Here is a 16,477-nt window from a genome sequence, read left to right as displayed (position 1 = left end):
AGAAATTAAAATGTCTAAAACAAAGACGTTATCCCACTAAGAGTAATGGAGCTACAGAAAATGTGTTTAAAAACACCGCTCAACTTAATTAATTTGAGAAAAACAATAATTATAACTATTAACTTTTTTAATATTTTCAAATTAAATTTGAATATCCAATATACATACATATAAGTGTTCAAACACGTATACACATGTTATTGTTGTAAGATGGTTACAACATACGAATAAAACACATCTAGAAGATGTCACATCGTTTATTATAAACTAGCTTTAGAAACCCGTGTATTACACGGGATAAATTAATGTATAAATTACACTGAATAATTTAATACAAATAAAATAAAGATAATTAAGTCTCTTATATTATGGTAAAAAATGTATTACAAATATAGTTGTTTTATATCATCGAAAATATTTGAATTTTAAATCGAAAATAGGTTGTTCTACTATCGGTATATAATAATGAAGCAATGCCACTGGAAGCAACATTTAAAATAATGAGGCATCTCGATGTGAAAAATATAGAAAAAGTTTTTCACAAAAATGTTATACATTCCATAACCGGCCATAGACAAATCAACAACATATTTTTTTTAAACAACTTTCATGTTGTCCTTATAAGCACACTATTGTTCAACTATCACAATAGTCTTATAATAAATATAAATAATGGAATATTTGTCTATGATTTTTTAAGACTAAATATTGGTAAAAAAATTGATAAAAATTATTATAGTTTTCTTTAATATGAAGATGCCAAAAAAGTTGAATGTTAATGTACTCTTTAAACATAAACTCCTTTATATAGACATTTCAATTTTAAAGAAAATATATTTAGACACGTAATAATTATATTAATAATTTTATTGTATTAAGTATGTTTAGAATATAATTTATGACATTAATAATTCAATCAATGGAGATTGACCAATTAATACGGTTTGTTGAATTTATAATCAATTCTATATTTAGAACCAAAAATTTTTTCTTTTCCATCAATAGAAGAGAAGTGATTTTGACGGGAATTTGATAGTGAGAGTTAATATCAGAATGCAACGTGTCAAAATTATTTTATTTTATTAGTATAGGTATATGTATTTATTCTTGTTAAATTCAAAACCTACATGGACCATCATGACACAAAACTGAAGTTGATGGCAATCTTATGATCTCACTTAATCCAACATGAAGATAGATCTTTACGATATCAATATATCTTTGTCCTAATAATTAAAGCCTTGAGTCTTAAAAAAACGTTTTGAAATTTCAAACTTTGGCCTATTAGCTGACGCTAATCTCAACTAAATAAATGTATGAGAACAGTCCCAACTTTCAACTTATGTTCTTTCATTAAGTTTTTTTTAACGAAGTCTAACCCAGTTATTTTCTATGATGTGGATGATAGTAAGTCCCACCACATCAAAATAATCTAACAGAAAATAGATGGTGGGACCCACCACCATATTCAATACCAGACAACAACCACTACTTGGTACCACACCACACCACCCATCATCACCACCATCGTCGCATCACACCACACCACACAACATTGTCGGTTTGTGAAATATCCTTAGCCAAATAGGGTTAGGTTTTTTGGTAATGAGTATGAAAATGGAGGTAGGTTTCACTATCATCCAAGTCATAAAAACTAATCAGGTTACATTTTGTTAGAAAATAGCTCAGTAGAAGAAAATTATGTTGAAAGTTAGGACTTTCCTTATACATTTCTTTAACTAGGATTAACACCAGTCAATAGCTCGAAGAATTATTGAAATTCATCTTTATAATTTTTAAAAAATAAAACAACTAAGCACTAATTGAGAATTTGATAGTCAATGGGGTGCTAAAGAATTATTCATGAATATAAGGGGTGCAAATGTAACTAATCATTTCATAAATAAACACTCTTTTGGCAAATTTACCCTTTCTTGCTTATTACCACTTCAAGTAGTGGTTTCTAGGGTTTCCGAAATTGGGTGGCATTTGACACCAACAAAACCATCACAATCATATTTCAATTCGCCACGAATTGATTCAAAATCAAGACTTTTTAATGGGTTTTCAAGAAATGATCATGGGTTTTGTGCAGATTACTGAACCTGCAATGATATTAAAGAGAAAGATGAAGTTGTTTTGATTACTATTGGGAAGAATTTTGTGGGTTTTGTTTTGTTTTGTATATATTTGTTTGGTGTTTAAGTATGGCTGCTGGCAATGGTTTTTCACCATCTTGTGTGATTGTAGAAGATGGTTTTGATAATAATATTTCTTCTGGGGTGGAAGAAAGATTGAAGAATTCGGACCCGGAGGTTGGGAAACCGCCAAGACATTTGTCGGTTGTTCGGCGTAGCATGAGCATGTTGCCGCCTTCAAATCTGGTATATTAACGAACTTTCAGTGAGTTGTTTGTGAACTGTTCAACGGGAAGTTCGTTAATTTAATAAACGACTGAACATGAATAAAAAAGTTTGTTCATTTAGTTAAATGAAAGAACGTGAGCATATGCTTTGTTCATTCATTTTGTGAATGTTTGTTCATTTAAATTCGTTTATGTTCGTTCATTTACGCTGAATAGTTTGCATTTGTTTAAGTTTGTTCTTTATGCTCTTTAATATATTCATTTAAATTTTGTAGGCCCATTACAATTTATTATAGTTTTAATTACTTTTTAGGCCCAACACACATTCACTTTTAGTTGGTTTACCTTAGTTATGTTGTCCGCTTACTTTCATGAACTTTTCGTTTATATTGTTAGCTAACGAACATAAATAAACACAAACACACTCATTTTCTTAACAAACGATAAAAAAAACTTTGTTCGAGTCTGCTCTTTTGTCTGGTTAATTATAAGCCAACATACACAAACATGCTCCGTTCGCGTTCGTTCGATTCTTTACAGGCCTATATTTTAGTTTTGAAAACTTGACTGAAACATGTAATTATGTTGTCAAGGTTTTTAGTTTTTCATTCATGTTATCATTTATTGACTTTTGTAAGTAATTCTGTTAGGACTTTGACCTTGGGATTATTGGGGATTCTGAATATAATCCGGTGATGATTCGATCAGGAAGTTGTGCCGAAAAAGGACCAAAGGAATACATGGAAGATGAACATTTATGTGTAGATAACCTTCTAGAACATTTAGACACGATAGAAGGCTTACCTCCACTCGGAGCATTCTATGGAGTATGTACATTAAAACAAATCAAATGTTTGTGATTTTCAGTAAATTTGTTTTATATATATATATATATATATATATATATTAAAAGTTAACGGTTGTGATTTGATGTGAACAGGTTTTTGATGGGCATGGTGGAACGGATGCTGCAGTGTATGCTAGAAAGAACATATTGAGGTTCATAACTGAGGAACCGCAGTTCCCGGGTTGTTTGAGAAAAGCGATAAGAAATGCATACATAAAAGTCGATCAAGCGTTTGCAGAAAACAGTAATGTTGATATATCTTCAGGAACCACTGCATTGACCACTCTTGTTTTTGGAAGGTAGGTGAGCCTCTTCTTGTTTTCATACATGCCCGGTCATTCGGTCAAGTGAGCCGAGTGACGGTCAAATTGGGTGGCTTCTAGTTAGGTTGACCAAGAACACTTTTTGTCCAAAATATATAATCTTTTTGGAAAGTATTAGTGTGCCAAGTATTTAGTTACAATCTAGTTTTTGTTTGAATATAATGGAAAATTTTTGCATTGAAAATTCACTTTGGTTGACTTTCCGCGCGTGTGACTCCTTTGTAATGTAACATAAGTCAAATTGACTCATTCATATTAGGGGTCAACTTTATGCTCAAACCGAACCAAAAACCGAAATTTCGGTTTTTGAAATTTTGAATACGATCGTTTCAATTTTTTTTATTATTTTGGGCTTTGGCAAGAAAAAAAATGGCCCAAAATAATGAATTTGAGCCTAAATCTTTTTTTATTATTATCAATTAATATTTTTTATACATTTGGGCTAAAATGTTTGGATTACACTATTTATTAAACTTTTATAAATTAATTAAATTTCAAAATGAAAAACAATAAATTCTGTTCGATTTGTTTTTTTGGGTTAATTTACATGCGAAACCAAACTAAAAGTTCGGTTTCAACTAAAACATATAACCAAACAGTTGGGTTTTGTATGGTTCGTTTATTTTGGTTTATTCGGTTATAGATCGGGTTTTTAGGTTTCATGCACACCCTAGTTCGTATTCACACAAATACATCTCAGTATATGTCTTTAATTTTTAATCTGTATTTGTTCAGGACGATGATAGTTGCAAATGCTGGTGATTGTCGAGCGGTTTTAGGAAAACGAGGCAAAGCAATAGAATTATCAAACGACCACAAACCGAACAGTATATCAGAAAAGCATAGAATCGAACAGCTCGGTGGTGTAATTTATGACGGGTACTTAAACGGTCAATTATCAGTGTCCCGAGCTCTCGGTGATTGGCACATGAAAGGCCCGAAAGGCTCTGCGTGCCCATTAAGTGCGGACCCGGAGTTGCAAGAAATATTATTGATGGAAGATGATGAGTTTCTGATAATGGGATGTGATGGTTTGTGGGATGTCATGAGTAGTCAATGTGCGGTGACAATAGCCCGAAAGGAATTAATGATTCATAATGACCCGGAAAGATGCTCGAGAGTGCTCGTTTGTGAAGCGCTTAAACGGAATACGTGTGACAATTTAACGGTGATTGTGATATGTTTTTCACCAGATCCACCACCTTGGATTGAGATTCAATCTCAAATGGGACATAGGAGTGTTTGTTTAGAAGGGTTAAAACTTTCTTAAGGGTGCTTTAGATGGTAATTTGTGAAACTTTATGTTTATAACGCGTGTACTTGTTTTGGGAAAATATGATGGAAGTCCGAAATTATCGATCTTTTTGTACTCGTTTCGGGAATATATGTGGTATCAAATAGAGGCGTCAATCATGTCGGCTGGTGGGTTGACAGGTTGAATTGTTTTAATAAACCAAATACGGCTCGTTAAATTATTTGTGTTAAAAACATCAACCATAATCCGGACATACTTAAAATAGAGTAACATGAGCACACCACATCTACACATATATCTAAACGTATCAAACGGGTTGGTGGGCGGTATAATACAAGTTGTATATAGCGAGCCGAACACCCAATCGTTTGCCATTCTAGACCCACTCTCTAAAAACTCGAATCAGGCTTAAATGAGCTTAAGCCCAAAAATAAACTTGTTTAAAAAATAAGCCTGAGTTTGAGCTAGATATGATCAACAAAACCGGTTCCTGGAACCGAACCGGTGGACCCGAACAGGACCCGAACCGGTTCCTACCCGTTTTTTTTAGGAACCGGACCCTATCTGATTCAACCCGATGATCCGTGACCGGTTCTTGCATTTCTGAGTGGGGGCGGGTAGGAACCGGAACCGAACCGGAACTGGTTCCTAACCGTTTTTTTTGGCCGTTTTTTGACCGTTGGGGTCAAAAATAGCCGTTTTTTGACCGGTTACGGTACAGGAACCGGGTTAGGAACCGGTAAGAACCGGTTAGATAGGTTAGGAGTCCGAGGGTGGGAGAACCGGTTCGGTTCCCTAACCGGTTCGAGCCTGGAACCGGTTTAAAAGGTGGTTTTGAATATAGGAACCGGTTAGGAACCGGTTCCGGTTCCTAGTCCCAAACCGTTTTGAACATCTCTAGTTTGAGCTTCACTTATTGAGCTTGAGTCATCTCGTGAATCTAAACAAGCATATATTTATATAATTTGTATTTAATATGTTAAACATATATTTATATAATGTGTATAAAGTATGAAAACCCGAACTAAATAATATATATTAGGTTGCACGTAAAAATATAATTACACCGTATTTAACAAATAATTAAAAATGTAAAAATTAATTTATAAATTATAAACAACCCGAAATGAAGTTTGAGAAACTACTCAAAATCTAACTCGAGCTATAGAAATAGAGCTCGAACCAAGCCGAGTTCGAGCCTAGTCGAGCTCAAGTTTGGCTAGCTTAAAACTAAGTTGTAAATGCGTTAATCAGGCTAGTGTGTTTTTAATAAATGGGTTAAACGTGTCGTAAGTTGACATGTTAAATCAAACAGGTCAAGCCAAACACAACCCGTGTGTATTAAAACAAGTTAGACATGACAACCAAAAACCTAATTAACTTCATGTCAGAAATTCCCATATCAAGAAATGTTTTTGTGGCTTGGAATGTGTTATGAACCAAATTTAGGTTACTCAACTGGATCAATTAATAAAAATACGAAGATTACAAAAAGATGTGCCCTGTTTTCGGTCTAAATTGTTCACATATTGAACTCGTACAATGGGTTCAAAGCTTACAAAATGTATATTGTAAAGTAATTCCTAAGTGTTCTTTAGCTTCGCGTCTTCACGAGCAGTTCATACCATTCCATGATCACAGGTTCTCAAAGTTCACCATGAACTTCATCATCTTCTTCATCGTGGCTCGACTCATGCTTATGACTGCAGACAAACATTAAGACATCAGGTTCTCTCTTTCGAGCCATGGTTATGTTTTATCTCTTTTATAATAAAAAAATTTAAAAATCATGCAAATTGTATTTTAATGCATAAAATCATTTTATAATCAAGTATAAAAATGAACCCAATCACCAAAAGATTTAAAATTTACCTTGAGGATGAGCTGCAATGTTTGCTAAGGTTGTGACATAAAACTTTGCTCACCCCTCCTACTTTAACCGATCCTTTCTTTATCAATTCTGCCAGCTGCGGTTATGAACCATAACAGACGAGTAAGCACATAAGAAAAAAAAATAATAAAATGCTCCAGGTCAAGACATGTTGAGTAACGCGCCAATATGGTCCAGATAAATTTTGAATACCGTCCGGACCATATTGTCACGTACCATCTTTTGTTCAAAATTTAATCATAAAAAGGTGCTAAATTAATTCAAAATTTAATTATAAAACAGGTTGTAGAAAGCATAGACTCACGTCATCTTCGGTTTCCTCAAGTAATCTGGAACAGGTATACAAAACAAATTAAACATGCTGGTATATTTTTACAAGTAAACAACATACAAGATTGAATATGTTTTGGTAGATTGATTTCATATCTCACCTTCCACAATAAGAGGATATCTCCTTTGAGTAAGCCCGCAGTTCTTGCTTATCTGGAAAATGAAATGAAAACTTACACGAGAAAAGACCTTTTTTGTAAAATATATAAAGCATTTACATAAACAATCATGCTGGTTTAGTCACTAGGGATAATATAGTCCTGTTAAGCTAAACTATAACTGTATAAGACAAGTTACTGAAAGAAGTTTCACCAATACATACTGCTAGTGATGTTATCCCAGTCATCCACTTTCATCCATATTCTTTTATTTGAATCTACCTGCATAAATGGCCACAAAGCACCATTGTTAATATCAGATATATATGTTTAAGCAATTATTAATTAATTAATATTAGATATATGATATGTTTAAGCACGCACCTTCTGAAGAGTATAGTCTTGCATCTTATCACAAAGCCCATCCAGGAGGTCAACCACTCTCAGATCACTGACTCTGTATAACAAAAGTTAGTTAATTTAGTAAACAAATGTTGGTTCATCTGATCACTGCAAAAGTTTCTAGCTTTAGTACAGAGTGGTAAGTATTTTGATATATTACTTGTAATCTATCACTTTTCCTTGGCGTTGACCTTTGGAGTCCAATCGGTTTCTCAAGTCCAGATGGCTTTTTGGCTTCTCCTAGAAAGATACAAAAAGTAAAATTAATATTAATAGAAAATTCATAGGATTTATGTTATAAATTCTTCATAAAAAGTATGATGCGGGAATGAAATAATGCATTTGAAAGAAAGCAGAAAGACATACCTTTATCATTCCGTGTTCCAGCTCCTCCTGCAAAATTAAAACCAGTTGATCAATTCATAATTTTACCATAAAGGCTCACTTAAGGTGTGTCACTAAGAATGTGCATGTATTAAAATTCAACTTCCAGTAGATAAAAGTTAAAGTTCACATTATAGCACCTATGATAAGCTTTGTTCTTAACAAAACAAACCGTGGAACCTAATTTTAATTCTAAACAATACATCTCTTCATCAATCTCCAACTAAAAAACTCACCAGTTAGTCAATTTAAACTTTGTATTATAGTCTTATAGGGTCACATGCTCAATTCACGCAAAATCTAGTTCCAGATTGCTAGAACGAATTGCAGATAGCGGCGCAAACGAGCAGAGCTGCTAGAGAGCCACTCCAGATCGGATCGATAAAAAGCTCGAAATGAGCCGAGCCTTATCGCGCCCGAGCCATTCCTGAGCCTCAAATAAAGCTCGTTTAATTATCGGGCCTGAGCTCAAGCTTTGTATGGAAAGATGGTTTAGGCTCGTCAAGCCTCAACGAGCTTAGCATATTTTAAGTTTCAACATTCAACTCTTTTCTATTAATTTTACATTACACTACCAAGCTCGAGAGCTTTAGCTCGTTTAAGGTACTACACACGAGCTCGAGCTGATCTTAGGCTTGTTAACGCCTTTATCAAAACACATAAATATAACTAAAAATGTATATGAATTAATCAATAAATAGTAAATGAGCCAAACCTAAGCTGAGCTCGAGCTTGATAAATTTGATTCCAGAGTCGAGCTCGAGCTTTAGAAATAGAGCTCGAAATAAGCCAAGCTCAAGTACCGGTAAGTCAAACGAGCCGAGCTCGAGCCTATTCTCGGCTCCGCTCGTGTACACCCCCAATTAGTTATCACAGACTATTTAATAGACATTCAGATACTTACTTCTATTTTCGTTACGAGTATTACCAAAAAAAGTTAAATCTACTAGTTACTTGTGTCTAAGTTTATAATTACCTAACCTACCTCATGACAGAACCAAGTATTAAGTTGAAAAACTAATTTGTTAATATTTGTGCATTTTGCTCTGTAAGGATTCATACAATTTCTCCAATCTTACCAAAAGCAATAATTAGATACGAAATAAGAACCAGATCGGACAATTACAAAACCTAAAACGAACGAATTGTAATTGATTACTATTTACTTACAGCTACGGCATTACACGCTCTGCATTTATCATGAATCGAATGAGCAAATGATAATAAAGCCACGAATACAGTCACGGCGAAGATCAACCGTCGCAACGCCGCCGTCATCTTCGGTTATAATCTTCTGCCGGTGTAAACCTACACAGTACACACACTGAAACACGCACTTATTCCGTAAACTGTGATTTAAAAAACTGACCGCTGACCGGAGATTTTCGTTACGTGGAAGACGAGTGTTTCGACCAATCAGAAGGAAACACCTGGCACCGGATGGTAGGGTCTTGACACGTCAGGTTAATTAATTGTATTATTCATTTTACACCCCTTAAGTTTCGACTGTTGTAAAATACACTTCCTCGTCTCTTGATGCCAGATTTTTTATTAAGTCACATGCTTAACCGATGTTTGTCATCGGATTTGAACCCTTGACATTTAAGGAATGAAGCACCTTGGCCAGCAAACAGGGGGCACTAGTGGCCAGCCCTTGCCACGCTGGTCGTGTACACCACAAAGCCAGCCAGCCAGATGAGACACGAATGATAACGCGTGCCCCTCTACAGGGCCGGCCCAACAGTATATGAAACTAAAGCCCTAGCTTTAGACTCTCAAAATTGTGAGACCCATTTTAGAACAAAATTATTCCTTTAACTTTGATATTAATATACAGTTGCATTATTTGAGTTTTATCAAATAATCAATCTGCATTGCACTGGTATTCCCATCTATTTCCTTCCACAAAGAGCATGGGATTGAATCCCCTCCATGTCCTTTCATTCTTTCTTTCTTACAACTTATTTTTTGTGCAACCAATTTTTTATTTATTTATATATTTTTACTTTCTACAATGTGTACTTTATATTTCTAATACTTAGTTCCCTATTTGATTGGAGTATATTAAATTTGATTTGAATACATGTTCGCTATTATATTTTAAAAAATACTTTATCGTGTTGGTCAGTTTGATTGTTTCTTTTTAAGAGTGTTATATTATATTATTATATGATATACGTAATTGACCCTTACTATCAACGGACTTTCATGGGTTAAGGTTTCTAAAATTTGATTATTTTCATCAATCTTTCATGATTCAATGTTTAATTTCATAATTCAAGATTTTTTCTTAGTTGATTATTGGCGTAATTTTTTCTCATTCATTAAATCTACTAAGTTCGTTAGTTGGTTTATGTTAAAGTTCTTTTTATCTGTCTTATAATTGTCGATTTTGAATCGGAGTAGCTAAAACAACATTCCATATAAAATCTTATTAGTTAATTTCATCACGTTTCGACGTGTTATGACCGTAAGTAAAAAAAATATATATATTTTGGAAAAAAGACCTCATATATATTAATTCGCTTCAGGCCACTAAAAAGGTTGGGCCGCCACTGCTCCTCTAGCGGCCGCGAGTGAGAGAGATGACCATCTGAAGTGGGGGATAAGCTTGCATATTCATTTGGTGTGTGCTTGATATCTGTTGTATAGACTACATATTCACAATGAAGAAAAAGCTATGGCTATTGGCCTGTTTGTTGTTTTACAACATGGGCTTTTTTTATAAGCTATTACATGGGCTTTTTTATAAAAGCTATTTCCTGGTCCAAGTGTATTTTTTTGGCACAATTTATTAAGTTCTTTTGTTTTTAAATGGTTTAATGTTTTACTTGTTATAAATATAAAAGTAAAAAAAGTGTAATGGAGAGTTGACTGAATAAAGATCTAAATGATATAAGAAACTTACTCTGTAAGTGATGAGAAAGTTGTAACTTAATCTTGTGGTCTAGAATATCATCTAACCTTATAAGAAACATAGTCATGGTGATGAAACATTCAATTTTATAAATTATACACATATCTCTTAGTCATTCCAACAAAACTTTAGATAATAAAAAAAGGTCAGCATGCAATTCAAATAAGCCTAAATAGAATTAGAGGCACACACACAAAAACGAAAGCCCTAAATTCACCCCCAATTCTACATTTATGATCTTCCTCTATCACCACAACAGATTCACACTTGAAAAATAAATTAGCTATATGTATTGGATTTAGTCATTTTGACACCTAATTAGAGTACCTTTTCAAAGACATTGTAATCGATAATGAACGATCCAGGTTTGTAGACGACGTTAAAGGAAACAACCAACAACAAAATTGTGGCATATTGGTTGGTGATAGGTAACGACACTTCGTCCAAGTACTTGGTACTATAATCGTTGGAGGAAGAATACCGACTCCTGAAGATGCTCCAGAATCTTTTCGGTTGTTCGTCCGAGAACTACGATCTTTAGCTCTGGAACTGAATCACTTTCTTGTATCTGAGAAGACTTTCCTGCTTAATAGGAAGGAAGCTTAATCGAAATGAAGCAGAAGTTTTCTTCTATGATCGATCGATATACACATCAACAACTCCGAATTGGATTAGTTTCTCCTCAACAAATAAGTGCTTGGTCCAAAAAAAATCCTGCCTAATGGCGAGATTGTTGGAGAGGTGACAAAACCTTATAACTTTCATTACAAAACCAATAAACAAGAAAAAGATGGAACCTCCACGCTCTTTAGCACGAGATTTTGAGTCTCGCGTGTCAACCATTTCACCACCAAGGCATCTTGAAAGTGAATCGTATTCCATGAATATGATATCTATCTAGTGTGATGTATGGAATAGTGGAGTGTTGGAGTCTTTCTATTGATCGGTCATGTCATATAGGCTCGAATTGGACGTCCAATTTCTTTGATTTGAATTATCCAGAGAATGCCTTATATAGATATCCAATATATCAAAAAGATGGACAATCAAATCTATTTCTCGATTCAATAGAACCCCAAAGAGGTGAATAGGGTCCCAAATAACGAGAGATATGTAAAAAGCAGGTCCGATATGCCTATTCCTAATCCTAAATGGAATGTAACGACGTAGGGATCCATATGTAAACATAGTATCTATTTAGATACGCTCAAATGACCCCTTCTCACGGTGAACCCATAATGAGAAGTTCTAACGAATCACCTACGAAAATTAGCCAAAGAAATGAGAAAAACAGAGGGCTGATGCTCAATGGAGCCAGCCATGGTGACGAAACGCAATAACCGTCCACATAAGCACCCAATCATGAAATCGTTGCTATCCGGCGCCACCGAGGGTTACGAATCAGAACCCGATAACACCACAACCGATTTATGATGAAGTGGAGAGAGACTACCACTGAAGATACACACCATCACTGTCGGGCGCCACCAAGGGTTCCGAATCAGAACCCGGAAACACCACATACACGATTTAAGGTGTGCCAAAACAATGGTCAACGACAAAAGATCAGGAAATATATTATTCTTTGTTTAAGTAATCAAATAATGAACACACTGCTAGTGTTGTCAGTGGTATATTTAGTTGTCTCCTAGTTACAACAAATGAAACAACAGATATATGCATTTAGTGTCTACAAAGGCTCATTACCATTTTTACATAATCCTTTTGTTTATACACTTTCTGGTGAAGGTTTTACTCAACCCACATGAGCTTCAACTGTGAGCACGAATCTCGCTTTTGTAGCATAACAAAATACTCCATTGACCCATAACCTCATTCATAATCCATCTGGAAGTTTATGTTAACAAAAGAAGTTAATAATTTTTCACCTTTCCTTAACCAACATATATAAGTTGGTCGTCTTCTGATGTGTGTATAATGATGCTCTTTCTAAATGACTCACAACTAAGCTTTAAATTTATTAAACGAAAATCCTAATGAATCCACACACAACCGGCAAGTGTACCGATCACTAATAGTATAGACCTAAGGAAGTCCGAGTATCGAACACAAGGACACTTGAAAACGTATATGATACTTAACCCTAACCAAGACTCACCTAATAATATTTAAATGATTTTTAATATAATTAACTACTTAACCTAACTTACTTTAACTAAATTAATTAACTAAACTTAACTTAATTAAATGAAACTCTTGACGAAACTTGGAAACTTTACTGCAATCGGAGAAAACGTCTACCTAGGTAAGAATCATATTGAAGGTATAATAAGATAATGGATTGAGGATTCTCACGACACCGATTCCTAAGGATGACACAACTAAGGTTCACTCAAGAAAGCTAGATCACCTCTCAGTCTCACTAACAAACTCTAACTTACACTTAGTTGATTTTAAGAACAAACCGAGAAACGAATTGTTAAAGTGCTCTAATGTCGACTCTCCTCTCGGTCTCACCGACACACTACCCTAATGGAGACGAATACTACGCAACCAAGGATAGAAGAACAATTTAGTTTAACTTAAACTAGATCAACTAATCGCTCAAAACCCAAACCCGACAAGAACCAAACCCGCTCTCGCGCGATCCTAATCCTAACAAGTAAAAGCTATGAGACGACTTTACTTCCTATCACCTCTCGGTCTCTAAGAAGGTGTTCACCCGCTGATTATATTCAATTAAAACACTCACTTAAACCCTACGGTTGATCACCCCGCAAACAAACCCTAAACACCAAGTAAAGAGTTCTAACAAGCAACAATCAATCAAAACGTATTCAATTAATCAAAGCAAGAGGTATATGAGTGTAATTAATAAATTCACAGCCACTAAACACAACCTAATTCAATATTAAACCAAACTTTTCATTAACAATTCAAGCCATGATAATCAACAATCCATATTACTCATTAAAACCTAACAATATTCATCTAACCTAGGTAGAACTAACAAGTTTAGCCGAACATGATATTTGGACAGCAGCTATACATCAAAGTAAACATCATATAACTCAACATAAACATAATTAAAATCATTCAAGAATCGATCTCAATCAAGCACAAGTCAATCTTCAAGTTACTTGCAAAACAATTCAAGTTAAAGATCAAAATTAACTAGTTATGAATCTTGAACAAGAACATAAAGTTTATGGATGAATACTTAAGATATATGGCTGAGTTTCTTGATGAATATGATCCCTAGCTGCTGTACCAAGTTGTCCTAAGCCTCCTTCTTCTTCACTTGGTCACACAAGATGCAAAAACGACTTTCTTTGAAACCCTAGATGCTGCCAAACGGAAGTTTTATGGCTGGTTGATGCTGATTTGGGGATTTAGGGGCTGTTAGGGTTCTTTTTTCTTTTGTTTAATTAATATATTATGCATGTAAGGCTTATAACTTGTGGGCTTGGGTCGGGCCTTGAGTTGTAGTTTTCAAAGTTTCTCAAATAAGCCCCTAGAGTCTTCAAACTTGCCACTTTTCTTCATTAAAACTCATAACCTACAAGTAAACATCAATCTTTGTAAAATTAAGCAAAAACAAGCTAAACCTCTTAATAATTAAACTAAAAAGCAATTAAATCATGATAAAACGATAAGGAAATTAAGTGTGTTTTACAACACATCATCTTCCGCCGCCATCTCCGTTTCAACAGCAACGTGAAGGTTCGACTGGTGTCGAAAAAAACTGGCGGTTAAGCAATCAACAACCCAGTAACCCAAATTTAAAGACAAAAACATGATCAATTGAAGAGATTGATTGAATCTGATTGGCTGCCCAGAACAGTGGCGGATCTAGACGATAATTTCAGGGGTAGCGTAAGCAAATTTAACCGTACTTTAAGATTTGTATTTTACCGGTTTCGCGTTTACCGGTGCCTATTTACGTGTTTTGCGTGTAGCGGAGCCCAATATAGGGTTTCGCTTGTACAAGTGTCTGGTTAGGCGTGTGTGGCGTGTCCCAGGCCCGACTTCTTGAAACAAGCGTACCGACATCCGATTAACCCGTTTGCAATGACGGATCAAAACAAGTTGGTTTATAATGGGTCGCCCCAAAATAACTCAAACTTGTTTGCTTATTGATGTTGTAAAATTATTCAAACTTAATTAATATATTAATACAATAATTTTATTGATATCTTTTGATCATATTATATTGTTACTGAGTAGTTTTAGTGTTTACTCAACAAATATATTACTAAACACAATATTAATTATATAAGAAAATAAAAGACAATTGTAAACCAAATATAATAAATAAAAAATCTAAATCTATTAACTAATCTAACAACAAAACGTATCATTTAAACATATTAATTTTATCTATTCAATTTAACTAGAATTTTTTATTAACAAGTAATGTGAAATGTTTAACTATAAAGTGATTTAAAATTCAAATCAAACTAAATAGTATTATTTGTAACTTTGTTGAACTAAAAGGGTTAATAATAAGTTTGCTTATAATTTATTTTTACTTTTTATAAAATCCACGTTCCTATTCAATCTTCCCCACTCATCTTTCTCTCTCTTTCAAGATATCATCCTCTATAGATTCCAAGTTAGTTGCAGGTTTTTGTTAATTTTGAAAGGTATCGTTGAAAGGTTTTAAAACATTTTTAAGGGTAACATAATATAATTTCAGGGGTAACATAATACATAAAATGTAAAAAATAATTAAAAATTTTCACTTCGCCGGAATAGTTGAGGGGTAGCGGGTGCTACCCCTCCCTCTCAAATAGATCCGCCCCTGGCCCAGAAACACCCTAAAGACGAATACCATAATGGTAAATGACAACAAATTATCACCATCGTAACACTAATGCAAAAGCGATGCATCGCTGGTAAAGAAGCAAGGAGATGAGAGAGACGAAGGTAAAGTATGAGGGAAAGAGGATACGTGTGATGTAAAGAAAGAAAGACTGATGAATGAGTGAAGAAATAAGGTTGCTATATGTACAGCCACCTGTCGTTTACACAACACCTGTGTAAAGTAATATTAACACGTGGAGCAGTGTACCCAACCCACAGCCAGAGTTATAACATTTAAAGCTAAGATTACAATATTTAAAGCATTATGTACAACTTTTCTTATTAAGAAAGTTGTTATTTAATATATATATATATATATATATATATATATATATATATATATAGAATTTGTATATAATTATCTTTTATTTTTAATTTATATTGTTATTTCACATTTTTAAACACAAAAGAAAAAAGAAAAACAAAAAAGAAACTCGATGGAGCAATATTAGAAGATAAATCCTAAAACTGGCTTCAACTACAGCACACAATCTTAGACTAAATATTATTTGGTTTTAACTTATGATGATGATATGTACATAAATTTGTAATCCATTGACACATTCACATAATATATGATAACATATATTTAACTCATGATAATGATAACATAAACTTAACTCATGTTTAACTTCATGATAATGAGAACATTTACATAAGTTTGTAATCCACTACTAATAACACTTTTTTAGAAATAAAAACTAAAGAACTCTAATCAAAATTGTATTACATATATAGATAAAAGAAGAATACAACAATCTTTATCATACACTGACGTACGCAACTACAATATCCGTGGATTTCAGAAATACACAAATCCTAAACCAAACTTTCCTCC

At 33.9% G+C, this 16,477-nt stretch overlaps 1 protein-coding gene and 1 pseudogene across 2 annotated transcripts; one reads left to right on the top strand and one right to left on the bottom strand.

Moving 5' to 3' along the window:
* Positions 1 to 1,894: 1,894 nt before the first annotated feature.
* Positions 1,895 to 5,038, top strand: LOC143555442 (putative protein phosphatase 2C 27; annotated as a pseudogene). Its single transcript, XR_013139202.1, has 4 exons — positions 1,895 to 2,384; positions 3,016 to 3,192; positions 3,306 to 3,511; positions 4,271 to 5,038. The product of XR_013139202.1 is annotated as a putative protein phosphatase 2C 27 (transcript).
* Positions 5,039 to 6,166: 1,128 nt separating this feature from the next.
* On the bottom strand, positions 6,167 to 9,594 carry LOC143555417 (uncharacterized). The gene is made up of 9 exons (XM_077044977.1): positions 9,066 to 9,594; positions 7,878 to 7,904; positions 7,672 to 7,751; positions 7,494 to 7,566; positions 7,334 to 7,391; positions 7,113 to 7,164; positions 6,986 to 7,010; positions 6,663 to 6,757; positions 6,167 to 6,493 (listed from the first exon to the last, which is right to left on the bottom strand). Exons 1-9 carry the CDS (start codon positions 9,171 to 9,173, stop codon positions 6,436 to 6,438), a joined length of 576 nt encoding a protein of 191 aa, XP_076901092.1. The 5' UTR covers positions 9,174 to 9,594; the 3' UTR covers positions 6,167 to 6,435.
* Positions 9,595 to 16,477: the final 6,883 nt, after the last annotated feature.

The sequence above is a fragment of the Bidens hawaiensis genome, unplaced genomic scaffold (assembly GCF_021521415.1).
Source record: "Bidens hawaiensis isolate Kalapana, Puna unplaced genomic scaffold, B.hawaiensis_p1.1 tig00018131_1, whole genome shotgun sequence".
NCBI classification, from domain to species: Eukaryota; Viridiplantae; Streptophyta; class Magnoliopsida; order Asterales; family Asteraceae; genus Bidens; species Bidens hawaiensis.
Note: the sequence above shows the minus strand (reverse complement) of the source record. Positions and strands in the feature narration are given on the sequence as shown.

Coding starts and splice junctions, on each gene's coding strand:
- LOC143555417 (XM_077044977.1), bottom strand. CDS start 9,173: ATGACGGCGGCGTTGCGACGGTTGATCTTCGCCGTGACTGTATTCGTG. Junction 7,905..9,065: donor GAGCGTGTAATGCCGTAGCT/GTAAGTAAATAG, acceptor TTAATTTTGCAG/GAGGAGCTGGAACACGGAAT. Junction 7,567..7,671: donor GGAAAAGTGATAGATTACAA/GTAATATATCAA, acceptor TTTGTTATACAG/AGTCAGTGATCTGAGAGTGG.